Genomic DNA, 27,857 nt, shown 5'->3' on the forward strand with positions numbered 1-27,857 from the left:
CCACTGAGATTCGTTAGCTCCTGGGACAGGTATCTCACAGAGGATGGAGACCCACCTTCACTGGGTGAAAATATCCAAGCCCCTCGAAGGCTCTGTGTGGACTCAGAGTCTCAGGCATATTATTGGCTGGAAGGCCTCTTGATCCCGGGATGGGGTTTTGAAGGGACACGGCAGGATTTCTCATGAAAGGTCCTACCTGTGTCACTCTGGGCACTGAGTTGAGACGGAGGGGCAGCAGAGCGTGTAATGTGGACCTCCCGCTCCAAGAGAGGTAGGAAGTCACCTTTTGTCTCTGTTTTCTCTTCTTCCTGTCTTTCAGAGATCGAGCAGGGTAGCTGTGGCGATCCCGGCATCCCTGCCTACGGCCGGAGGGAAGGCTCCCGGTTCCGTCATGGTGACACACTCAAGTTTGAGTGCCAGCCTGCCTTTGAGCTGGTGGGGCAGAAGGCAATCACGTGCCAAAAGAATAACCAGTGGTCGGCTAAGAAGCCAGGCTGTGTGTGTAAGTGAGCGGGGAGGAGGCCTCTTTGGGGTCTCCACCAAGAGGCAGGGGGCCCCGTTGGCTAGCTAATCCAGGGCCCCATCCTTGGGAACCTCGCAGGTCCTAACAACAGCTTCCCTCGTTGGTTTCTTCTGTTCCTCCCAACGTTGCTGGTCGGGTCCTCGTTTCTGGCAGTAACATGGACTATGGCACTGGGAATGATTGCTCTTGACATTTGGGGGCCTTCTTCAATGCCATCTTGCCCTCCCCAGTGATCCTTGAGAGCAAGGTAAAGGCCACTGGGGCCTGGTCCATCAGGCTCTCACCCAGACATTTGCTCCTCACCCTTGTTGTCACCAGCGATACCATACAATCAAGCCAGGGTGGAAGGGGTGGGCCGGTTTGTAAGATCGTAGACTCTATACCAGCCTCCGGGTACGGTGGGAAATCATGGTCTTGCCAGGGTATGAGGAGTTTCCTCAAATTGCTTCTTCTCGGATTGGAGCTGGGGAGGGATGGGGGATCAAATTGTCTTTGGATTATTGATCCTTTGGTGTGCCCATCCAATGGCAATAACAAGGAAGCCCTTCATCCTTCCTCTGGGATGAGATGACCGTAATTTCTGGCGAAAATAGTACTTTAAGTCCTGGGCCCAGTGAGATTGGCAAGTATGAGGGGCTGTGTGCAGCAAAGGGAGGAGCCCACTTGGTCTCTATTGAGAAGTCAAAGGTTCCAGCCTCTCTGGGCTACCACCTCTTCTTCCCCCAACCTTCGCCACCCCACCTTCTCCATCTCTTTCCATCTGCTTCTCGCAGGGGAGGGCAGAAGCCTGACCCTCTGATCATTTCTCCCACCACAGTGGGCTTCTCGGGGTCTCTAGGTGCTACAGACTAGAGTGGCCCCCCAGGGCAGAGGGGGAAAATAGCCTGGGGATTACCAGGGAACATCAGTGAGGACTGAGACTTTGGCGTATGAGTTGGTGAGTTGGGTCATACATTTTCAAACCAAAAAATCACTTTGTTTTGACAAAGCATTTGTGATGACTTGTGAGTTTATGCAAAGATTCTTGCAGAGGTTTAAAGAACAAATTGCTCTTAGATATACACCCTTGTTGCAAAAAAATAAAATTGCACAAAATCTGCCCATCTCTGCGGCCGGATGTGGTTAGAATATCGTGCCCAACAGTGTTAGCCTCGTAGCACCCTGGGAGCCAAGGGTACTGGGGCCAGGAGAGGCAGGGGAGACTGGCACAGAACAGCCCAGGGCAAGCAGGAACAAAGGCCCGAGGTTGTGAGTGGAGCCGGGCTCTGCTCTGCAAGTTGGAGGCGGGGCCTCAGAAGACAAAGGTATAGACTGTGGGAGTCCCAGGTGTTGTGGGGGCTTTATCTTGGAAATCCATTAGATAAAACAAGGCAGGGAGAACTGGAAGAGGGTCAGGCCTCTGGGGCAGAGAGCCAGTGGGAATGAAGTGGGTGGCCGAGCCAGCCGGCTTCTTAGGACAAGATAAAGTTTCCTGCATCACAAACTGAGAGATGCAGGTAGCAGAATATTACCTGAGGGCTGTCACTCGAATCCTCCAAGAATTTACTTGACCCTTTGGCCCTGAGGAAGGGTTTTAGGAAATCTTTCTAGAACCTTCCATAAGAACAGAGGGCCATGAAGTGCTGCTCAGCAGGCTCTTCATTTCCAGGAGCGAGGCTGGCAGCCTCCAGTGAGCTGGGCACTGCTTACGAACAGCTGAGAAGAAACAAAGACAGAGCTGTTCTGGCAAGTATGGAGCAGTGCACTCTGGCTTAAAGTAAGGAAGAGGAGCCTGAAGCTTATTGATGGGAACTGTGAAGCAGGCACTCTGGGGGGCCAGCACAGCATTGCATCTTCTGGATGATTCTGGGATGTAGGGGGCTGGCATCCCCAAGGCGCTCCCATTGCTCAGGTTTTTTTCTGGTCATCTGGGTATAACCGAACACAGCTTGAGTCTCAGGGATGCTGGCTTTAGAGAAGGAGGCCAGAGAGAGCCAGCTAGTCCCATGCCTTTGCACCACACAGCAAGGTCACGTTCCTATTCCACGAAGTCAAAGGAGCGCCATTTGTCAGCTCCCTACTGAGTACCCAGCCCCTAAGCTGACACTTCCATTGGTCCCAGGCTTTGCCCTCAGGGAGTTCACAGTCTAACTGGGGGGTGAGAGATGGTACTCAGATGCCCTGGTGCACGGAGATAGCTTTGGATTCAAACTCTGGAGACTTGTTTCTCAGTCCTGGCTCTGCATCATGATGGCAGCCGGGGAATCCTCTTGCTGGATTTTGGTATACTGATCTATCCAGTAGGGTAGCACTCCATTCTCTCTCCCCAAATCCTAAGCATCTATGATCGTATTCATAGAACAAGATAACTATGGCATGAACAGTCCTCACTGCCCACACTGAATGCTTGGGAACAACTACTTAAAGTGGGTCATTGACAGAGCAGGTCATATACTTTGCTTGAGGGATATGTTAAACTGGGGTTCTGACCCTGACCCCAGATCAGATGTATCATAGGGGGTGGTCACTAGGAAAGGGCCAACGTCTATAAGCATCCATAAAAATATAAAAGAATACAGTCTCTGTATTTTATAGAGATAAATGTGCATACAGAAGCACCTCTAGCAAGAGTCAGCATAAACGCCATAAATTTTCCCACACATTAGTCACAATGAATATTAGTACACTATTTAGCAGACAAACTATTCTTTCCTTCTTAGAATTTCATAGGAGATTGGAAAAAATATTTTAATGGTTCAGATTTTTACGAACAATGGTCCAAAGAAGTGCAAAGTGGTGCGTTGTTCTTCTCTTGAAACATCTTCTTCAAAACAGCTCTTTACTTGGAAATTGCCCTGCCGGGACTACACAAATACACACTTTCCTTCATGTTCCCAAACATTTTCTGCAGCAGGCTGACTTCAGAATCATTTCATTGGCTTTTGCGACGCCCTCACAGTAGTAAGCGCTCGATAGATGGCCTTTTTTCATCTAGGTTTTAAAGAAGATGGTGTTTCTCACAGTGAAAAGCATTTTGAAAGATGGAGCTAGTTTCTTCCCTCTCACTGTCTTCCTCCTTGGTCAATTCACATCTCCAGGGATCGCTGCTCAAAATCAGTTGGAAGTAGTATTACTTTCCATCCATCCAACAATATTTACTGAGGGTCCAAGCACCGCATATTGGATTCAGAGCTGTTCGATCTCTGCCTGGGAAACATGTTCAACCTGGTGTCCTGGTGGGCACACTCTGGCCAGGCTGCGCATTTTCTTTCCTTTCCCAGAGCTCCGCCCATTTCACCCTGTTCCTTGCAAAAGAAGAGAGAGCCCTTCCCATACTACCGCGTCTGGCTAGTCCTCCACCACAAGAGCTCCAACAGGAAGGAAGAGACAACCTTGATGGCAGGCGGTACTCGGATACTTGATGCTTTGTTGACAGGCTAGCAGAATGTTTCACACTTCATAAGGAAGCCAGGAAACCAATTATCAGTCCATTAGCAGCCACTTTCCCAAGAAGTTTCAAAACAGGCTTCACCAGAGATATGCCAAGGTTTCACAAGCGCAGGCTTTCTTTCGCCATTTTGTAAACTGTCTCGGGAGAAGGTGTGAACCCTAATTGCCAAGCTTCTAATGTATACGGGGCGTATGTGTGAAATGTGAAGGCAGGGCCCCCTAGCATGGATACAGTGTAAGCTGGGAATCAGCAGCCAAACCTTGAGAGACCAGGGGAGGGAGAAGTGGGTCTTTGGGTGCCCCAAGAAAATGTCACAGAGGATACAGGACTTAAGCTGGGCCTAGAAGAGTTGACAGGTAAAGGAGGGTGTTCCATATAGGAATGCTGCAGAAAATGGTCCTCTCTAGTACCCTCTTGTCCTTTACCTCCGAGTTCCTCCCCTAAACTCCCCCCAACCTGCCCTTCACTGGACGCACACACACATACACACATATCTGCAAAGGAGTGAATGGGGTCATAGGATCATCGGGATTCTCAGCCTCAGCACTACTGACCTTTTGGACCAGATAATTAGGTGGGGTGGAGGAGGGGCAGTCCTGTGCATTGTTTGAGCCACATCCCTGTCCTGTACCCACTAGAGGCCAGTGGCACACACACACACCCCTCTTACTGCCAGTTTGATGACCAAAATGTCTCCCTATTGGACATTGCCCAATATCCCCAGAGAGAAAAACCACCTGAGATTGTGACCCACCAGACTAGGGTACTCTAGACTAACCAAATTCTAAAGATGAAGAAATCTGTGTTTTTGCATTTTAAGTGAGGCTCTGATGAAAACAAAGTTCAAGGAGACGAGGTGACTAGCTCAGAAGTTATAGAACCACTAAGGGTTGGGCTGGAATTTGAAGTGTTCATTGACAGAGAGGTTCCTACTCCAAACCCTGTACTCTCTCCACTGCGCTAGATTTCCAGAATCCAAGGGCTCATCTGCAGCAGGAAGGACAAGGAAGCCTTAGGACAAAAATACTAGCCCAGAGTACAGGCCTACTGTTGGCTGAGTTCCCCCCATGAAGTATCAGAGATTGCCAAGCATTAAACAAATTCATGGAGGCTGGACCCATGACCCTGTTGGAACTGTATGAATGCTGTATACCAATGTGCAATATACCGGCACCCGAGCATATCCCTAATCTTTACTTTTTCTCATTCCTTCTACCCATCCATTTATCCATTAATCTTTGATTTATTGAGCACCTACGGTATACAGACTCAGCTGCATAACAGGGTACGGCTCTTCCTTGTTCCTGGTCAAATTGTAACCTGGAGGGCCTCTGGGGATGATCTTGCTCATCTGGAGATGGGGTTGAAGGGGAAATCTCTTCGTGCCTAGCCTTATATAATGTGCTAGAACTCTTTCAGAAGTATCTGGAGCTCAAAGGTCAAAACTCAGCACAGGCTCTTGGTATATTCTAGTGTTTTAAAAGTTTAAATAAATCTAAAGGTTTAAACAAATAAAATACTCTTAATTTCACTTCTTTAAACCAAAACCAATTTCAACCTTGACCATTCTTTTTGACTCTTACCCATGTGCACACATATTTCGTGTGGTTTTAATCAAAGTGAAAATATCAACTCACATTCTGTGTTTCACAGTTCATGTTATGTTGCATATCTTACCGTGTTGCTGCATGCCTTTCATACTTTCTGTTCTTAGTATTTATGGAATATTCTGTTTAGTGGATGAAGCCATGACTTAGTCAAGCAGTCATGTTCAATTATCTTACATAAGGCTGTAATGAACATCCTCATGCGCGTGGCTTTCTTCTCTTAAACTCTAATTCCTTTGGATAGATTTCCAGGAATGAGGTTACCAGGCCAGAGTATGAACATTCTTATGACTTTCGATGTTTGCTTTTATATTGCTCCCCAAAAACATTGTGCTGGTTCATAATGCCAATAACAAAAGCTATATGATTAAGAATATGATTCATATGCTATGCGGCCTTCTACCCAGAAACATGGCATATCTCTCTTTCATGTTCCTCTGCTTTTACTTTTCTAGATATAACAACTTTGTGGTTTTCTTCATATAGATCATATAACATATTGCTTACCTTTATCTGCGTTGCCTAACCCCAAATATTTGCGTGCCCTTTTATAAAATTGCTAATTTAATAAGTATAAGTTGAATACCCCACCAGCAAACCCTTGTCGACTTCTGCAAGGTGCCAAATGTTATGATGAGTGCTGTGAACCCAGAGATGAATTGCACACAGCCCTTGACCTCAAAGATCTCGCTCTGATGTGGAGAGACACATAATTATGTAAATTAAAGGGGGCTCTTGTGGTTCAAAATTTAGTTTTTCAACTAAAAAGCATTGGTGATACGGACGTGTTTAGGATCCACCCCATGAAGTGTCATTCTTTTATTTAACAAATATTTGCAGAATGCCTGCAATGGGGCTGTTATCATGGTGGGTGCTAACAGGGGAGCAACAGACCTCCCCTTCTCAAGGAACAGCCGGGGCCCCCTTCCTCTGCTACCCAGTCCTCTACCCAGCCTTCCTGTAGAGGACAGAGTTGTGCTCCTGTTGGAATGGGGACATCCAAGGGACAGCACTGGGTCCTGAGAGAAGCCATGGGGTTTGGGCCTCTGCAACAGGGGGGTGTTCAGTGGATTTATTGGTGCAAACCTGTGCACACATGCATGCATCGCCCATCCGGGTCCTTGGTTCGCAGTGGTTCCTACAGGGGTTGGCTGCTGTATGTGAGTGGAAGAGGAGAGGTGGGGGTCCATGGGGAGCAGGGTCTGGAGAGAGATTCCTAGGTACTCCTGGGCCAGAGGCATGTCCCTGGTGGGCCAAGGGGTATGAAAGTGGTGTCGGGATTTCCAGCACAGGATCTGAGACAGAGACTCCAGTCCTGGCTTTTCTCTAGCCAGCCAAGGTCCACTGCTGTCTAGAGGGGACAGGAGCGCTTGCCATTTGTGATCCCCATGGGGCAACTGCCTGCACTGAGGTGTGGCTCCTAGAGTGTTGTGATGGTATTTTCCTTTACAATTTGAAGGCGCTCTTTCTCCATTGTGGTGAGAAACTCTTTGCGGTATTTGGTATACATAGTTTCCCAATCTCTTGTTTTCCTTCTTTTTTTTTTCTATTTTGCATCGTATACTTGTTTTATGTAGACAAATCTTCAATATTTGTGATTTCTTTTCAATGCTGACAGAGTTATCATTCCACCGTGGGTCTGAGAAGCAGTTTGTTCTATTTTTGGTTATTTGTCGGTAATCTGATTTTTTTAAAAAATATAATTTGTTAATCCATCTGGAGTTTATTTAGATAAATGTAGAATGTATGGTCCAAACTATTAAGCAGTTTTCCAACACAATGTATTAAGCAATTCATTTCCCTTTTGATTTGAGGGAAATGAATTGTTTTATCACATACTGAATCCTCACATGCAGTTAAGTCTATTTCTTGAGACACCACTTTGTTCTGCTGCTCTATTTCTATCTTAGCACCGGCATTGAATAATTTTAATTGTTGTTTTATAATATGTTCTAATATCTGGCAGAGCTGGAAACTACTCCTTCCTCCCTTAATTATTTTCTCTTTCAGAAATGTTCATTGTTATTCTCATCTGTTTGTTGTTCAAGATTAATTTTAGAATCATTTTGTCAGAGTAAAAAAAAAAAAACCTATTGGGATTTTGTATGTGTGCTCCTATTAAACCGTAAATTAACTTGAGGAAAATAGGCATTTTTATAATACACAGCCTTCCCATCCAGAAGCATGGCATGTCACTCTTTTTGTTCATCTACTTTCATTTTTCTAAATATAACAGCTTTGTGGTTTTCTTCATATAGGTCACATACATTGCTTGCAACCTTTATTTTTAAATAGGCAGGTACTTTTTTCATTCCCCTCCCACCTCGACCTCAATGCCCCATGCACAGGTGAAGCCTGTCCCTTTTGCCTCTTCTCTATAGTTGAACCTTGACTTTCCCTGTAAATATATACTCCCAAATTTTCCAGGACAAGAACAATTTCAAACATCTTTTCCTTTGGCCCAGAAAATATGATTGCAATAGCTAGACTCTTTGGAAATTGCCTTTTTCAAATGTTTGGAGCCAGAATTGGGATCAACTGAGGTTCGAAAGCATCAGCCTCAGTGTGGGGCATAATATTCCCAGGCACTGCTTGTGATAAGGGCCTAGGGGCTCTAACAAGGGCTGTGTGAGTATTCTCTGCTGACGTCATGTTCTGCTCAGTTTTCTAGGCTTCCTTAAGGGCCTCACTAGACCACAAGTGGCCCCAGGAGAGAAGCAGGGAACCTGGGGATTGCTTTGGTCCAAATTTGTATTTCAGGCCAATTCCTAGAAATTGAAAACCAGCATGTGAAGTTCCGGGGCCCCCTTCCTCTGCTACCCAATCCCCAAGAACCCAGACATTGAAGACCTAGTGCTATGCAGAAGGGTTTTTTTTAGGGGGAGGGGGTATTGGTACCTGCTCTGTACAAGGGCCTCCAGTAATCCAGAGGAGTCTTTTCCTTGAACAACATCCTGGTAGTGGTGGGAGGTGGGGAGGATCTCTGTCTGCCCCTGCACTGGGGAAGGAACACGCAGTCAGGCAGGGAAGCATTCCAGAACCACTGCACAGCCTGGGGAGGGTAAGCCAGGGCTGAGGAAGGCTGGGGCTGGGAGAACTGACCCTGGATAAAGGGTTGGCTCATGAAGGTGGCTGCCAGCATTTCCTATCAGAACGTCTTAGGAAGTAGAGTCAACATTTGTCCTACCAGACCAATATGGGTCATACACCACTTGTTACCTTTACTCCTAAATAGGCAGATATTAGTGGAAGAAGGCAGCTTCTGGGTTGAATCAAGTCTTCACCGAGGAGAAGAAAGTCTACCCCTGCAGGGTAGCCCTGTCCCAGCCAGAGGCCGCGGTACTAGAAAGGGCCTTTCTTACAGTGGGGCCTAGAGAAGAAACCAAGAACCAGAGCAGAAGCTCAGTCCCTGGGCGGGGGCACACATGTGGGACAGGGATGACAGAGAGGAGGGTCCTAAAACTCCTGGGTGTATGGGTGTGCTGCACTCCTCACGAGCCCACCAGATGCTGACTCTGGAGCCATGCTCAGACCTCACCCCATGGTTTGAGGGCATGGGCCTTCCTGTGACCATGAGGCATGTCTGGGCCTGGGCTCAGGATCTGGCTGTAAGAACTGAGCCCACGGAATGAAGGTCATCAGCAGATCTGAGCAGGGTCCAATCAAGCAAAGATGAAGCGATGGGCTTTCCAAAGGAGGCTGCCAGCACGTTCAAAGAATTAGAGTCAACACCTCCTAACAGGCCAGTGTGGGTCACAAACATCACTTATTATCACTTTATTTTTAAATAGGCAGGTATTTTACGGGGAAAGGAGGTGTCCTTCGTGGCCCTGCCCAGTCTCAAGTGGGCCCAAATGTAGCTAATCATTAGAATCCCTCAAAGGCTTTTTACTTTTTTTATTATTACTATTACTATGTTATGTTAATCACCATACATTACATCTTTAGTTTTTGATGTAGTGTTCCATGATTCATTGTTTGCATATAACACCCAGTGTTCCATGCAGAACGTGCCCTCCTTAATACCCATCACCAGGCTAACCCATCCCCCCACCCCCCTCCCCTCTAGAACCCTCAGTTTGTTTCTCAGAGTCCATAATGTCTCATGGTTCGTCTCCTCCTCCGATTTCCCCCCTTCATTCTTCCCCTGCTGCTATCTTCTTCTTCTTTTTTTTTTAACATATAATGTATTATTTGTTTCAGAGGTACAGGTCTGTGATTCAACAGTTTTACACAATTCACAGCACTCACCATAGCACATACACTCCCCAGTGTCTATCACCCAGCCACCCCATCCCTCCCACCCCCACCACTCCAGCACCCCTCAGTTTGTTTCCTGAGATTAAGAATTCCTCATATCAGTGATACATGTCATTCTCTGAATGACTTATTTCACTCAGTATAATACCCTCCAGTTCCATCCACGTCATTGCAAATGGCAAGATTTCATTCCTTTTGATGGCTGCATAATATTCCATTATATATATATATACCACTTCTTCTTTATCCATTCATCTGTCGATGGACATCTTGGCTCTTTCCACAGTTTGGTTATTGTGGACATTGCTGCTATAAACATTGGGGTGCATGTACCCCTTTGGATCCCTACATTTGTATCTTTGGGGTAAATACCCAGTAGTGCAATTGCTGGATCATATGGTAGCTCTATTTTCAACTTTTTGAGGAGCCTCCATACTGTTTTCCAGAGTGGCTATGCCAGCTTGCATTCCCACCAACAGTGTAGGAGGGTTCCCCTCAAAGGCTTTTTAAAATACAGAACCTTCACCCCCAGAAGTTCTGATTCAGCAGGTCTGGGATGGGTCCCAGGTACTGTGGTTCTAAAATCTTCCTAGGAGATCTAGATGGTAGGTCAGCTCTGTGAGCCACTAGTATGTAACTCCTACTGTATGCCAGTTGTTTGCAGGGGAGTTTCGCATCCTTGCTGAGGGGTTTGGCCCCCCAACAAGATGGTAGCCTCTTGGAGGCATGGGGCTATGACATATGTGGCCATATGTTGTTGTTATGAGTCTCACCAGCGTGAGGCTGCCATAACTCATGATGCCAATCATCATGATGGCAGTAACCTCCTGCCATCCAAGAAATGTAGACCTCCATGTTGATATCCCCTGGAGATGCAAAGTCCAGTCCTCTGACCATTACAACTTGATGCTCTTGTTTCCTGCCTCTCGTTTCATTTGAACACAGCAAAATGTGAATGGGAGCTGCATGCCGGGCATTGTGCTCAGCACTGGGAGAGTAAGGGGGATGATTCTAGCATGGCTCTTGCTCTCTAAGAGCTCATAGTCTAGTGAATGTGATAGGCACATACTTATATTATAAAGCAGTCTTCGAATTATTACAATAATAGAGGTGGCCACAAAGTGCCCCCAGAATGTAAAGGAAAAAAAATTTATCCCAATTGAAAGATTCTCAGGAGACTTCTTGGAGGATCATTGCACAGGCAAAATTTCAGCCCAGTCTAACTCAGGAATCTGCCCAGAACCAAACTGTGAACACAACTGAGCATAGGGCTCAGTCCAAATGCTATATTCCTACAACTAAGGGTCCTAGTCCAAGGTATCTTGGGACCATACCTACCTGGGTGAAACAAGGCTGGAAAAACTGACCAAGCTTTAGGGGTCTAATCCTGGACTGTGGCCTCTGCTTATAGTGGGGATGGCATATATCTGCCATTCTCACTTCAGTTTTCACCTGTGGGATCAGAGCTAACAGGTTCTTCTCTCTGTAAAATTTCTGAAGTGATGTGTATGCTAAGTGTGTTCTCACTACAGACCATGCTTTCTCCACTGTGCTCTGCCATGTTTGACTAAGAGAACTATGGAGGAAACAGGAGTTTCACCAAGAGGATCTGTTTTCACAGCTATTGGCTCAAGAGCTGGGGCTTGAAGCTCTACTGGTACCCCTCCTCCATTCTGTGAGCCTGTGGGCAAGTTTGTCATCTCACTTAGTCATAATTACATTGCGATCAGCCCTGGCTGTCTTGGGTGTCACTGGGCTCTGGTTCCTGGGAAGGTACCACTCACCTTTTCTGGAGCTTGGCTTCCTAGGAGAGTCTTAGACTACCCCTCTTGGGTTTATAGGCCCTTCCTCCAGTCCTTGTGTACAAAGGCAGTATTCTGGCAATCTCAGGGAAGATGGGCCAAGAACAGGACTGCTGCCATAGGCTGATTAACTCCCATCTTGCTCTGGAAGTAGGTGAGACTCTCCCATAGTCCTAAAGGTAGCTCTCTCAGGCCAGCTGTAAACGCCCTTGGATCCTTGTGGATTCCTATGGAGGGAAATCCAAACATACTGCCTTATGATCGTGGTAAGCAGCCACTAAGTGTTCTTTTCCAGTCTTCAATGGGAGGTAGTCTGAGGTATGACTGGGCTTTGGGTGGCCAGGACCATGGCTAGTTCCAGACTCCCTGGGTGGAGATGCTTTGCTGAATAGCCTTAGAAAAGATGGTGAGACTCTCTGACGGGGCTTAGATGAAGAGGACAGGCCCTGTGGGCCCCAAAGTACAGTCCCGAGAGCACCTTCTGAGCTGTTGAAGATGTAGTCTACACCCTTTCGTGTACTCCCCTTCCCCATTAGGGAAGGCTTGAGCTCTTGGGCTGTATCACATGAACATAACTTTTTCCCCAGATAATACCTGTGTTTGGCTGACCAGGATAATAATCTGCTGGAGCTGATCCCCTCAGTTGCCTGAGATCTGCTCCTGTGGCAAAGAAAGAACCCTAAGTATCATTCAGGGATCCCAGGGTTTGGGCATGGGCAGCTGAGAGACCTCACAAAAGTGAGATGCACCTTTGCTTGGCACTCAAGGAAGACTGGGTCATTGAGGCACCCACTCTTCACCCCTCATGGCACAGCTTATCAGAATCCCAGACAAAACTCAAGACTAACAGAATATATAATACTCAGATATAGACCTCTTCAGCATCAGGTACCCCCTTATATAGCTGATAGACTATGTCTCCTTTTATAAGTTGGTCTTCCCACAGAAGGTAGCACCAAGCATAGTTAGTAACCAAGCCCTCAATCATTCCTGCAAATGAGTTTTGTCAGAATCTTCTGGATTTGGAGTTACCCACTCACTCATTGAGGAGAAGAGGGACCAAGGACCAGAGAGCAAACCTTGCTTGGTTGAGCAATGGGCTATGGGAAGAGGTGGGGAGATAGCTCTCCTGCTGCCTCAGTGGGCTGGCTGAGACTCAGAGATAGGCTGGCCAGGAGCATGTGTGGAGAAAACCATCAGCAGCAGAAGTGGGAAATGCCTCATTTCAAACTCAACAAAAAATTGATTTTATACCTCCCATGTGCCCAGGTATGGTGCTGCACTCAGCGCCTTCAGAAGCACAATCACAATGAATCTTCACAGCAAATGCGTGATTTAGAAGTTATTAGTCCCATTTTTATACATGTGGAAACAAAGTCAGTGAAGAAGTACCCTCCCTCCCCCCCCCAAAAAAAGGTATATAACTAGTAAGTCAAAGATAACAGGCAAACCCAAATTTTTAAGGCTTCACATTTGTTCCAATTTGGGGGTACTGGCTTGGCTTCACTATGCATATTTTTCAAAGAATTTATGGTCTATTTTTAAGGTAAAAGCTGAGCCCCAAAAGTATAGACTCAGCCTCTTCCCACGAGTGCAGAGCAGGGACTTTCCTCATGCTTTGTTCCATAAGGTTCTAGACCTATCTTAGCAGCTGGTGACAGGAGTCCTCAGCCAGAAGCTAAGGAATACATCAGACCCCAGTTCAGAGCCTGGCTTTGAATAGGTCTAAAGGCTAAGGTAAGCACCAGGAATGGTTTGAGTGGGCATTATTCCAGAGGTGTGGCAAAAAGCAATCATGGCTGCAGGTGGGTAATTGCAAGAGCTGAACAGGAGTGGCATTGTCAGTTTAGGCCAAGAACTTAGCCAACCTCTAAAGAGGTACAGGGAATAGGGGCTGGTTGTGGGAGGCAAGAACTTAGGAATTGTCAGAACCCCACCAGTGAGCTTCAGTTTAAAATTCCAGCTCCAGAAGGGGACTGGATTGTGAATGGGGAGCTTGAGACAGAAACCACCTCCTCAATATAAAGTATACTCTTGCAGAAGGAAAATAAAAGTACCGTGAGTGAGGTGACCATACATTTAGATTTCTTTGGGACAATTCCAGTTTATATCTTGTGTCCTAAAGTAATTATTAGTATTCTCAAAAGTGTCCCAATTTGGGCAATGTATTATGTGGCTACCCTAACCGTGACCCAACAGACGTTATGCCAAGAAAGGGACTGGTCCTCAGCTGAATGTTTTGGATGCTGAGGGAGATCTATGAGCCAAAGGTCTATGAAGCATGATGTGACTGACCCCTTCTTACCTCTCTCCTCATCCCATGCCACTTGCCCCCTCACTTACTCTGCCCAGATTCACTGGCCTTCTTTCAGATCTCAGAGTCTCTAAACTCCTTCCTACCCCAGTACCTTTGCGCTTTGCAGTTCACCATGTTGGAATGTTCATCAGGTGGCTGGGTCCTTCTCATTACCTGTTAGCTGCCACCTCCCCAGAGAAGACTTTTCTAACCACCTTATCCAAAAGGCAGTCCTTCACTTTCTGAGTTCTTCATATCCCTTTTCATAGGGTATTAATCAACTTCTGCTGTGGCATCAACAGTCCAAAATCTCAGTGGACTGCAACAACAGACATTTATTTCTCACTCATATCCCATGAGGGCTATAGGTGAGTTACAGCTCTGTGGGGCTTGGCTGGGCTCTACATAGCCTCTCATTCTGAGATCCAGGCTGAAGGACCAGTCTGTACATAGAGCATTCTGTTCTCATGGCAGAAGGCAGAAGCTCAAGAAGATAAGGCAAAGCCATAGCAGGCACTGAGTGAGATGAACCTGGTGTACAGACTCCATGACCGCAGCCAGGAAGGATAAATGAAAGGTGGGAGGGACCCACACCACTCAAGAGATATGATGCTTAACAGAGTTTTCCAGGTGGACAGGAGGAGAGACTATTCTAGAAAGGAAAAAAGGCCTAGGCAAGACATGGAGTTAGCCTTGCACATTTGTAGGGCTGTGAGTCGTCTAATACAGCTGGGATGGAGGATGCAGTGGGGGAGTGGGAAGGCCTTAGGGCTTTGAGGGTCTTCTGTGCCCTTGTGAGGAGTTTGGGTTTTATCCTCTGTGCAATTGGAAGTATTTAAAGAGGTCCAGGAAAGGATGTAACATCATGAGAATTTGTGATTTATGAAATTCACTCTAGAGGATGGATTCAGAGGGAGTGAGTTTTGAAGCCAGGAAACCAGGTAGACTACTGCAGCAGGAAGAGGGCCTTACTTAACAGGGGAGTGATGGGGATGTGACAAGTATAGGAGATACTGAAGAGATAGAATCAACCAAAGTTAGTTACTGATTGGATATGGGAGTGAGGGAGAAGGAGTTGATGTATTTTGCTTAGATAACTGGGTGTTGTCATTCATGGAGATAAGGAATGAGGGAGGCTTAGGAAAACAGATAAAGAGTTCAATTTTGGACATGCATTTGAGATGCCGGTGGGATCCCCAGTAGAGATGTACATCACATAGTTCCCTCCCCGGTCTGCCGTGTGCAGGAGGGCCCGGGCTGCTGGAATTTACTTGGGAGGCAGTGGCATAAAGCAGGAGCGGCTGGGTAGTGAGAAGAGAAAAGCCCATCTCTGAGTGATGACAGGGCTGAAACATTTGCTGACACCAGGGAACATTCCAGACCCTTAGTATCCAGGAGAACCAGGTTTGGGAAAGAAGACTTCGGAGTTCAATATTGGACATATTTAGTTTAATCCGCTGTGACAAAATCCAAACTCCTTCTCATGGTCTGAAAGCCCTTTGCCATCCTCTTCATATCATCTCCCGTTCCTAGTCACTCTGGGGCTCACCTTGCCTCTGCCACAGTGCTCCCCTTTCTGTCCCTCACCTGCACCAAGCTCATCCCCTCGTCTGTGTCGGTCTTCCCTCGTGATGGCTGGCTCCTTGTTCACACAGGCCATCTCTGACCTCCTCATTGTAAGTAAGCCACCCCCACTATGTTCACTTTTTTCCTTCACCTAGGCTTAGGTTCTATTACAATATCGACCTCACGAGAGCTGAGGGCTTGCTCCTCTTTGGTTGCCAACCTATATCCCTCATACCTGGAGCAGTGTTTGGCACACAGCAGGTGCTCCGGTGATCCTTGGGCGAGGTGGAGATGTTGCAAGACCAGGATATACAGGTCTGGGGCTCTGAAGAGTGGTCTGCCCAGGGGGCATACGTTGAGGAGTCATGTGTGGGGTGGGGTGCCCGAGAGAGGATGTGAGTTAGCAGAAGACGACCCTGAAATTGATCCCTTCATGTTCCACAATGTGAATGTCAGGTAGAGAAGGAAAGCTTGCAGATGACTGCAAAGGGACGCCAGAGCCAGAGGTGGGAAAAGTGAGTGGGTGTGATGAAGGACAGAATGGACATGGTTCAGGAATTAGGGGAAGATCAGCTCAGTTGAAGGCCCTGCTCATCTAACTCAGGACACCAGCGCCCCAGTCTTGCTTGCCTGGGAGGTGGGGATTGGACCAAATGAAAAAAAAAGGAAAAGAAAAGAAAGGGAAAAAGGAACACAAAGCCATGAGCACAATTCATGGCCTGTGGATTGAATTACATCCAGTATGAATGTAAGAGGACATACCGTGTGCTCGGGAAACACGTGGCCAGCGTTGCCCATTGATCCCAATGCTCCCTTTGGAATGTGGGAGTTTCTGTAAGACATCCTCAGTATTCTCAAGAGAACCCCACCTTAACCTAATCTCCTTTAGGATAAGGGTGAGCCCTGCTGGGGGGGAACAGTTTCACCCCTCCTGCATGTGACTTTGAGAACCTCTCACCACTTGCACAGCCCCAGTGAAGTTCAATGAGAACTTTCGCCAGACTCCAGCACCAGAGATGATATTAAGATAACACGAACATATGCTGAGCTTCTGAGCAGGAGACCAAAGACATTCAAGGGTGGGTTTGTGAAGCCTGAAGAGCTGCCTCAGTTTACTGGTCCAGAGACCCACAATGAAGCAAGAACGACCTGATTGGGCCTCTCCTGCTTGAGTGAGCACTGCTGGAGAAAATCGCCCAACCAGGCAAATTGGCGCAGCTCGGTAGAGCCTGCTGCGGTGCTGAACAATCCATCTGTGCTTCTCAAGTCAGCCTGTTATTTTCTTCTCCGTGGAAGCTGTCCACTCGCCGCTCCCCTCAAACCCATGAGCAGCCTCTGCCCCCACCTGGCACTGGAGAGTGACCTTGCCTCCCACCCAGCAGGCCTGGCAACAGTCATCAACTTGCAAATACCAAAGACACCCAGCCTGCAGATTATACTCCTTCCCATCCTTCTCTGCTTTATAATGGAGATGTTCACTCCTCTCTCCCATCAAAAAGCAGTCCCCCTGTAGATTATACATCCCTTTTAGGCTTTAAATCAGGGACCTACGAACACCGTCGAACTCACAGTAAGAAATGCAATGAGGTACACACACGCTTGCACTAATTGAAGTGTACAATTTACAAACAGTCCTTACCTTCACTACTTATAGTGCACTCAGAAAATTTCCATTCTCTTCCTTTTCTCCTTTTTTCTCTTAGCATCCACCTCAATACCCACCACATCACTTTCACGACCAGTGATTAATGGACTGTTCTTGCTATAGAGTCTCCCTCACCTCCCACCTTCTCAGGAACCTTATGCCTTATGTGCAATCCATCCTCCCTGTTCTGTGTCTCTAGCCTCTCCCCATCGCCAAGTCCTGCCCATCACCATTTAAATTTACCCCGGGTCTCTAAAACTTAGAAGGAAAGCTCTTTCTTCACACCCCCCATCACCCTGCCTGTTCTCTAATGCTCCTTTTTACACCCAGACTTCCTTGACAGGATGTCCTCCCTGCTGCATCCTTTCCTCAGCTACCGCTCCCTTGTCACCTGCCCATTCTGACCTCTGTATCCCCCACACCCGGAGACTGCTCTCACCAAAGCCGCCAATGACCTCCTGTCACTAAAACCCGAAGGGTGGCATTCTGCCCTCCTCAGATGCTCCGCTGTATTTCAGAACAGATAGTCCTTCCTTCTAGCAACCACTCTCCTGTTTTTCCTCCTCCCTCGGCTGCTTAGCCTCCATCTGCCCTTCCAGCTTCTCTCCGTTCTCTTGCAAAGTTCCATGCTGTCTGTTTTTCCTTTGCCAACTTGAGAGCTCTGTCTTTTGACGTTTCTGTTTTCCAATAATACTGTACATTTCCTGCATCTCTGTTGACCAGCTTTACTCTTCTGTTAGTGACGTCTTAATTTCCTTGGCCCATATTCCTATTTTGAGTGTTTATCTTTTTTATTGAATTGTCGTTCTGTATATGGTAAACATAGTAAATATTTAACTGGAATAACCTGCAAATATTTCCTCTCCATTTGCTCCTCAGTGTTGAGGTTTTGTTTATGGTGATTTTTTTTAAATCCGAAAGTTTCTCATGTCTGTAGGTAAAAATCATTTCCCACATGCTTTCCAACTTTGGTGTAATGCTGAGAAAGTCCATCTCCACCTCTGAGATTATACGAATATTCCTTATATTCTTTATATTTTCTTTTCTAGTAGTTCTGTGGTACATTGAGTGAGGTATGAATCTAATTTTTCCACAGCTGGTTAGCCATTTGTCCCAGCATCCTTTATTGATCCATCCACCTTTGCCCTGCCAATGTGAAAAGCCCCCCTCGTCATATACTAAATTTTTAGATGTCTGTATCTGTTTCTAAACTTTTCTTTTTTGACTCCATTTCTCTCTCATTTGAAGCTAATACAATACAGATTTTACTATTGCAGCTTGAGTATATGTTTTAATATCTGAGTGGGCAAGGCCTCCTTACACTGGGAGAAAGCAGGTGTCATGGCTGAGAGCTTGGGCTCTGGAACCAGCTCGACTGGGTTCATATCCCAGCCCATCACCCCCGTGCAGTGTGACTGGGGGCAGGTTACCTGAACACCTGGACTCAGCTTCTGCATCTGTAAAGTGTGGATAATAGCATCCACCTCAGAGGGTTGTTGTAAGGGACTGCTGACTGGCACCTTATCTCTTTAAGGAGACATTGGCTCTTTTCACCTGTTTATTACAACAGATGGATCTTAAAATTGTTTTAAGTTTCAGAAAGAAAAAAATTGGTGTGTGCTATGCCTGGAGTTATGTTCAATGTATACAACGATTTGAGGATAATTGTCATTTTAATAATATGAACTCGTCACCCAGAAAAATAGTGCATCTCTCATTTTGAAATTTTCTTTTCTGCCTATCAGTAAAGTTTTGTTGTTTTCATTATATAGGCTGTGTTTGTTCATTGTTGTAGGGCTGAATTTGATTTGCTAACGCTTTGCATATGGGATTTCTTTTTACACTGTGGGTATGTTGGTGTGTGAGTAGGTGGGTATGAATATGTGTATCATATATACTGTTTTATGGGAGTAGTTGTATCAAAATTAATTTAAATAGCATGGCTATTATGGTGTGTTTAAAGTTTTAAAGCTCTAGCCACAAAACCACCTACTCCTTAAGTACATTCCAGTTTTCTTGTGTTTTTCTCTTCACACAAGTTTGGTAATTCAGAATTTCCTAGGAAATTCTGTTTTGTCAAGATTTCAAATTTATTAGTATGTTACACATACTATTCTTTTATTTTTTTTCAAAGATTTTATTTATTTATTTGAGAGAGAGAATGAGAGAGAGAGCACATGAGAGGGGGGAGGGTCAGAGGGAGAAGCAGACTCCCTGCTGAGCAGGGAGCCCGATGCGGAATTCGATCCCGGGACTCCAGGATCATGACCTGAGCTGAAGGCAGTCGCTTAACCAACTGAGCCACCCAGGCGCCCACTATTCTTTTATAATTGACTTGTCTTCTTAGTTTTACTATCCTATATGTATATGTACCTTCTCTCTATTTCTTGAGTAGACCAGTGAGAAGTTTCTTATTTATGGGGCTTTTCTGTTATTTTTTTTTCTATTTTTATCTTTTCTAAGTTTATTCTCCCTTCTCTCTTTGATCTTGTTCAGTTATTCTCTCCATAACTTCTGAGTTTAAACATTCATTTAACTTATTTTTCTACAATTTAATAATGAATAAGGCTATGAATTTCCTGTGAAATACAGCTTTGACCTGATACCATCATCATTCTTATAACTAGTCTGTATTGACAGATTTCATTTCCTTTTTGAACTCAAGAACTTATTTAAGAAAGGGTTCTGTGAATTTTCAAGTGATTTAGGGATTCTCCTGTATTCTTTTAGTATGGATTTCTAGTTCATTTGCACTGTGAACAGAGAATATGGCCCCATAGTTTTTGCTTCGTGGAGAGCTTTATGGAGATTTCCTTGTAGCATAAGATAAAGCCTATTTCTGTGATATTCCATGGGTGCTTGTAAAGAGGATGATTGTCCTTGTTTGAAGGCCACACAGTTTCATATAACACATACACACTCATAGTATTTTACAGATCCGCTTTATCTTTACTTATTTTTGATTTCAGATTAGTATATTTTTCTCCAACTCTTATACTCTTTAAAAATAGTTTATTTGATCGGTGTCAGTGCTTTGGGCTATAAAGTATCATAACTGTCATATCTTCATTTTGGAATCTGTGCATCATCCATTGTTTAAATATCATCTTTGGATTTTGTTTTGCTTTGTCAACAACCCCCCCCCATAATTGAATTATCATTTTGAAAGCAGTGAAACCAGCAATAACAATACCAAAAGAGAAGATAGTAAAAGGGGGTTTTTCAACAAGCCCCTTGTGTTTTCTACTCAAGGTCATATCAAATAATGATCTGATATTACACACAGTAATTATGCATACACCTGCTAATGAGTTTTCCACCTTTATCAGTTTTCAAAAGTCTGAGCGATGGCAGAGCCCTCTGATTTAAAGGTTTACCCAAGGTTGAGATCCATAAGCATAACTACTTCCAAAGGGGGTCGGCACCTTATCTCCCTCTTTTAACCTGGGTGATTGATAATGATGAGATCCAATCACAGCACTTGATGTTTTCCTCATTTTGGCCACTGAGAAGCAAACTGTGCTCTCTAACAGAAACATTCCAAAGTAGCATGCAAACATAATTTTTGCAGAGCGAGAAAGATTAGACCTTTGTAGCACAATGCATATGCCGTTTTCCTGCTCTCATGGCAACGAGTCTGAGTTATCTTTTAGGGTGTTAGACTGAGCTTTGTAGGGCCACGCTCTTTTCTATGAGTGTCAGTTTATGAGCGTCATGTCCTTCCAGGTGCAAGAAGAAATGTCTTTTGGTAGCTGTTCAAGACTCTTGACCAAAAACAAGGATCGCCCAAGAGTCTGGTGTGACGTTATAACATCCAAGGGTCTGATCTTAATATTAAAACCCCCTTTTTGGGTGGTTGGCATTTGCCTCCACTGGTCCTTCTGAAACCTTGGTTGCACATTTAGGATCACCTGGGGGAGCTTTTAGGACCTGTGGATGCTCTGGACGACTCCACCAAACACATAGGAATCTCTGGAGCCTGGCACTGGTAAACTTTAATACACTTCTAATGTGAAGTCTGAGCTCTGTTGGCCCCTTCCCTTGTTTTTAACTACTCTGAGACACTTTGTGTAAGTCGTGTGTCTTGTTCCAAAATGAGAATTATATTTTACTGGACTAGGTTAACCTGTACACGTATATTGTCATAAATAATGTTTTGTCTCTTTCTTTTTTTTTAGCATTTACTTTACATTTCCCCTCTTTATGCTTCCTTGTTTTGTCCTTTGAATTCCGTTTTTTGCTAAATTGACTGCTTTCCTTTTTCCCCCTTTGGTAATTTTGAAGATAAGCTACTTTATAGTCTATTACTAATTACTCTTAACATCTTTAAAAACATGGTCTAACCTATATTTCTCTAATTAACCACAGAAACTGTATAAGAGAGTTTCTTGCAAGATGAGGAAATTAGCATATCTCCTTGCTCCAACTTTATGCTTTCTATCAGTGTCATCTGCAGAGTTTTACCCTGGGGTTTGGGCAGGAGTGATATCTTTTATCTTCTCTTCGAAGGAATATTTGTTATGCTTGCATTCTGTTTTATAACTATGTTTATAGCAATTATTTAGATTCTTTACTATACCGTTTATTTGCTTGTTCCTAATCTTTTTTTTTTTTTATTGATCAAAACTTTCCCACACTTGAGTTCTTCATTTTGATTTATCTCTTGGTTGGGTAGAAAACATCTTTGAGTGGTTTTTTTTTTTTGATGAATTTTATGTGACTAATATATTTTTCGAGGTCTTTGACACTGGGAGCAGTTTCTGTTGTCTTTGCTGTTTAGCAACTTGGCTGAGTCATTCTCTTTTCTACTCTAAATTATTTAGGAACAGATCTGTACTGTGTCTAAGAGAAATGCATTGAGGGTCATGGCCCGGTATTTTTTCCTAGTTTCCAGAGCTGACTCGGGTACCCACCTGTTTTTCAGACTTTGGTCAATTCTGTTGCTTGGGGGTTAGAACGGGATGGGAACGTGAGGCACATGTATTCATGTCCCCGTCTTTTCAGATGGTATCAACCATTAAATCCAGTTAACCCTTGAACAACACGGGAGTAGAGTGCCAACCTCTCCCCACCCAACCCTGTTCAGTCAAAAAATCCATATATAACTTTTGACTCCCCCAAAACTGAACTACTAATAACCTACTGCTGACCGAAAACCTTACCGATAACATAAAGTTGATTAACACATATTTTGTATGTTACAAGTATTATATATCGTATTCTTACAATAAAGTAAGCTAGAGAAAAGAAAATATTATTAAGAAAATCATAAAGAAGAGAAAATGCATTTACAGTACTGTGCTGTATTTATAAAAAAAAAATCCATGTGTAAGTAGATGTGTGTGGTTCAAACCTGTGTTGCTCAGGGGTCAACTGTATTCATTGATTCATTCAGCAAATATTGATTTGCTGATTGAGCACCTACAATGAATGCACTAGGCATCATGGGAGCCATTAGGGACCGAGAGGAATCAAACAGACAAGATTTCTACTCTCATGGAACATATGTGTATGTGTTGGGGTGAGGGAGGGACAGACCATAAACAAACAAGTGAACAAGATAATTTTAGAGAGTGATAAGTAAAACTACCATATACAGCTACTCAAAATGGTGCCCCTGGAGCTTTGCAAGATAGCAACCCACTACAAAGGTATAAAGAAAAAAGAATAATGTGATAGAGTGATGGAGTGGGGGTGGGGACGCAGGTGATGTTAATTAAATTCTCCTCTGCAGCAAAGCCACTTTTGCACATGTTTACAGTTCTTCTGATGGTCTTCCCTCTGAAATCATAGCACTTCTTGCCTTCGGTCTGCCTTGGTATGGTTCTACTGGTAGGCAGGCCTTGTGATTTTGCCCCTTGTCTTCAAGGTCGTTGGCTCTGTTGGGTGAGGATTCCTCATGATTTGCATTACACTTGCAGCTGGAGACAGCATGGCTGTGTGGGGGCACCTATGACCAGCCTAGAACCCCCCACTTCAGTGCTAATGTAGTGGTTAGGAGCTGACAGGTCGATATTCAGCAAATTCTAAGAACACCCCGTGGACTCCACTTTTAGGCCTAGTGGGCAGTACTGTTCTCATAATAGGATGTTCAGGGGTGGCTTAAGAGCTTGGCCCCTGAAGTCAGATGGATTTGAACTTGCTGTTACCATTTACTGACCAAGCAACCCTGGCAAATTACTTAAATCTCTGCGTGCCTCAGTGTCTTCATCTTTAAAATGAGCTACCTACCAAATAGTGTTATTGTGACAGCTAAATTGAGTAATTGATGACAGTGCTCAGAACAGTGCCTGCACTTAGTAACCACCATTAATATATCATAATAATCACTATTAACTCTATATTGTGTTGCCTAAACGCTTTTTCATATCCTTCTCTCCCCTTGGCTCAGACTCTTTCTATACCCCTAAAACACAGAGACTACAGGGATAAGACTGAATATGTCTTAGGGACAAGGTTCGCTTTGCAGAACTGGATGGGAAGGCTTTGAGTAGCAGGTTGGAAAAGGGATACCTAATGTAGAAAAGGGGAGGATGAGTAGAGTCAGGGAAAGGAAGGAGAAGCTCAACATAAGGAGTCACCAATTCCTTTGTTTTGTGTGTGTATTTCTTTTGCAAGCATGATTTCATTATTATTTTTCACCTTAGCTTCATCATAATTAATAAGCCAAATATGCTAACTTAAGTTTCAATATTATTAACACCAAATATCAATATAAATGTTATAAAGGTATTTAAATATTTGCCCATATTAGTTTTACCCTCTTTATACTTTTACATTTAAAAGTGTTTAGTATGAACCTATATCATTTTTGCAGTCAGAAAAATTAAATATTGTTTTCATTTTGAAAAACTATTACCCCAAAACCTATTACTCGAAAACAATTTTTATTCGGGGGCTCATGTCCAGTCTCTATCCACATGTAAATATGTAATAGCTATAATCGGAAGTATACATATAATTTTATGATCTACTGTTTTACTTAAAATGATGCTTAATGTTCTTCTTTCTGCAGGGTCGTATTTATCACTTTAATGATTTTGTTCAAACAGCATCACATTAAAGGCTATAATTTACCTTGTATTATTAGGCTGGCATATAGGTTGTTCACATTTTTTTTCTCTAATAAAATTATGTCACTATAAACATCTTTGTCCATGCAGCTCTTTTTCTTCTGAATTAATTTCTAGAAACTACTGAGTCTGAATATTTGAATAGTTTTGTGGTTGTTGATAAGAATTCATATCCTCCCTTCCAAAAGGATTATATCAGCTTTACTCTGCAGCTGGCAATAAATACGTATGAATTTCCACGAAGCCTCAACAATATTGGGCTGCGTATTTTTTTCTTTATTTTTTTTTTTTACTAGTGAAATAGACTGTTTTCATATTAATTCTATTTTCTCTCCTACGAATCCTGTGAGCATACTCTTTGCTTATCCTGGTGATATTCTTATGCAATTGTAAAAGCTCTAATTTAATATTTATATTCACCCTTTGGCATATTTGTTGCAATTTTTTTCGTTCTATTATTTTCCATCTTAATTTTGGTTTAGTGTTTGCTTGCTTGTTTGTTTTTCCACTTATAGCACTTCCCTTGCCTCAGCCTTGTTCCAGGGTCTGTTAGTCACTGGCATGAAAAGAGTTTAAAATAAGGAATTCCAGAAGAGTGAGTCCTTAGGATAAAGTAGGAGAGAGAACAGGAAGTGGGCAGGGCATGGAGATGAGGCCACCATCACCCCTCCCCCATGGTTCTTCCAAAGCTTTGGTCTCTGAAAGACAGTGTTTACTCAGCACCTCCTTATCGTAATTATGTAGCTTTGTAGCTTTGAGGTTGCCCGAATCCCCAGGGCATGCCTATCATAATGGTTAAAGAGTAGGAATGGACTTGGCATGCCCTGACCCTGGTTACCACCCAGGGAATCACCAGCAGCTAAGAGGACCAGTTCCACCCGCCATGTCTGCGGTTGGCCAGAGGGACCCTTCCCAGCACCATGCCCAGCATGGAACCCAGCACATCTCCCTCCTAGAGCTCAGAGCCCAGCCAGTCCAGCCCAACCCTGGTGTTACATTTCTTTCAATTGCTCTTTAGGCCAAGGAAATGCTCCCCGCGCCAACCCCTGGTAGCCCAGGCAGAATGCTGGGATGCACACTGACCTCCACGGCTCTTCTCTTGCAGTTTCCTGCTTCTTCAACTTCACCAGCCCCTCCGGGGTCGTCCTGTCACCCAACTACCCAGAGGACTACGGCAACCACCTGCACTGTGTCTGGCTCATCCTGGCCCGGCCCGAGAGCCGCATCCACCTAGCTTTCAACGACATCGACGTGGAGCCTCAGTTTGACTTCCTGGTTGTCAAGGATGGGGCCACGGCTGAGGCCCCGGTTCTGGGCACCTTCTCAGGAAACCAGCTCCCCTCCTCCATCACAAGCAGTGGCCACGTGGCCCGTCTCGAGTTCCAGACTGACCACTCCACAGGGAAGAGGGGCTTCAACATCACCTTTACCAGTGAGTCCCCACTCGGTCTCCAGCAGACCAACCCTCAGAGTACTGGCCTCTGAGCATGGTGGAGGGTGCCCCCATGGAGGAGCATCGATGTGGGTGGGCCATGGGGGGCCCCGGCATGGGGCTCCAGCATGACTGGAAAAGCCGAAAGTGCTGGCTGCTGGCCAGGGTGCTCTTTTCAGTGTAGTCACTCTCTTTTAAGCATTTCTTTCCTCTAAGTGCGGTATGTAACATCAGAGGAGCCCAGGACTTCATTTGTTCATCCCACCCTCCCCCTCCTAGAAGGCCCAGTGAGCACCAGGGAGGGCCCCCGGGAGAGCAAGGCTGTGTCTTCCTCTCATTGTTGCCCATCCCTCTCAAGGGGCTCTCCCTGGTCCTTGCACAGCTGCTTACTGTTGACTTCAGGTATTCCCCATGGGGCTCACACTTCACTTTGCCCAGTTCCCACCCCTGTGGTCAAATCGGAAGCAAAGGTCTGGAGCAGATTTCTGCTTGGATCTGAGGCTTGTTAGCGTTGTTACTGGGGCACTTCCTCATCGCCCCTCTCAGGGCCACAGTCCAAAAGCTGTCACCTCCAGTTTCAACCCTGGGCCCCTTCTCTAGAAGGAGCCTGAAGCTAAGTGGAAATTCTTTGCATTTCTGTGTCTCCTGGGGCTATCGTGAGGAGGGGGAGAGAGGCCAGAACTTGGAGACCAGAAATAGAAAACTGCCAAAGGTAGCAAGAAGTGCTTCTCGGGTCATAATAAGCTGTAGACCCAGTGAACCTAGCCAATGGCAAATAGTCAAATTTGGGCTGAAGTTGGGCTTGCCTGAACCATTCACCAGATCCACTTCCAGGGGCTGCTTGTGAAATGCAAGCCCCCAGTTCCCACCCACCCCATGCATGCAAACACTCACATAGTCTGGTACTTTTTGACAGAACAGATCTCCTCCCAGCCCCCACCCCTCTCCCTTGGCATAGAGGTCTTACTTCCTTGTCCCACCTGTCCCTGGAGTCTAATTGAGATGGGGCCGTTGGGGACCTCAGATTCCAAGGAACCACCCAGGCTCAAGCCCTCTCCCAGCATTCCCTTCAGCACCTTCTTCAGGACAGCGAACTTGCTAGAAACCATCAGTCTCAGGGCACGCCTCTTCCAGGACGTACCTGTCCCCACCATCCACAGTCAGGCAGAAGCAGAACCCAGCTCCATCTCCCCTAGTCTTCCCAGTCTAGCACTACACTCTATCTTCTAGCTGATCTACCCCTATCCTTGCTTTACCATGAGATCATGAGCTCTGGAAAGGTGGGGGGCTGTACACTTATCTTCTTACCCCTTCTGCCCAGCACAGAGTCTGCACCTGCTAAGGATCAGTAAATGTGTATTGGATGGAAATGTCCATGAGTGACTAATGCCCTTTTTTCCCACTGGTGGGAACAGAAAGAGGGATGAGAGGTATCCCAGGGAGCCTACCTTCCAGGATAGTGAGGGCTGGGAACTCTGCAGGTTCAATGTAGGTATGGACATCAGTGGGGAGCCTGGGACAAAATGGCTACTGAGTCTCCTAGCAAGACCAAATCCTAGGAAGTGCCCACTTTCCAAAAAGCAGCAAGTGCTGAGTCCTTGGTGGGGAGGGGAAAGGGGAGGCAAAATGCAGGGACTTGGCCTAAAAGAGGATCGGAGGATCGAGCTGTTACCTAGCATTCCTCTTCAAGGCTTCTCCATCACCATAAAAGTGATACACATTCAACACATTACATACTCAACAAACAGAGCAGGTCAAAGAAGTACTAATTACCACCCCAGAATCCCCCTCACCCAGAAATGATTCTTGCCGGCCTTTGCTGAACACTATTGCAGACCTCAAATATTTCTCTGTGCATTTAGAGAGAGAGTGGGGGGATAAGTAGACATAATTGTTTTAAATTTGGGCCCCGTTGCTAAATCAGAATCCCTAAAGGGATGAGGCCCTGTATTCTACATTTTTACAGGCTTCGGAGGCGATTCTGATGTAGCTGGTGAAATAGTAGTCCACAGACAAGTGTCTGGGAACTGGGACATAAAGCTCCTCGGTCACATGCAGCTGATGATCATCTAGGCTGAGCCTAAATCTGCTCAGCGTGGGGAACTCACTTCCCAGACAGCTTCTCCATGGCCAGAGAGCACTGGGTGCCTTCCCCTCATGCTGACTTGAAGCCGGTGTCCCTGGAACAAGGATCAGTGATCCCATTTTCACCCCTAGCACTCC

At 45.3% G+C, this 27,857-nt stretch overlaps 1 protein-coding gene across 1 annotated transcript in view; it reads left to right on the plus strand.

Moving 5' to 3' along the window:
• CSMD2 (CUB and Sushi multiple domains 2) overlaps positions 1–27,857 on the plus strand; it is a 590,090-nt gene that overhangs the window by 342,901 nt on the left and 219,332 nt on the right. The window contains exons 13-14 of the mRNA XM_064589508.1: positions 320–502; positions 25,308–25,634. Of these exons, the coding sequence (XP_064445578.1) occupies positions 320–502; positions 25,308–25,634 (510 nt within the window). The remainder of the gene's footprint in view (positions 1–319; positions 503–25,307; positions 25,635–27,857) is intronic.

Source organism: Mirounga angustirostris, unplaced genomic scaffold, assembly GCF_029215605.1.
Source record: "Mirounga angustirostris isolate CCGP_5_RB_7025 unplaced genomic scaffold, mMirAng1.0.hap1 SCAF_4, whole genome shotgun sequence".
NCBI classification, from domain to species: Eukaryota; Metazoa; Chordata; class Mammalia; order Carnivora; family Phocidae; genus Mirounga; species Mirounga angustirostris.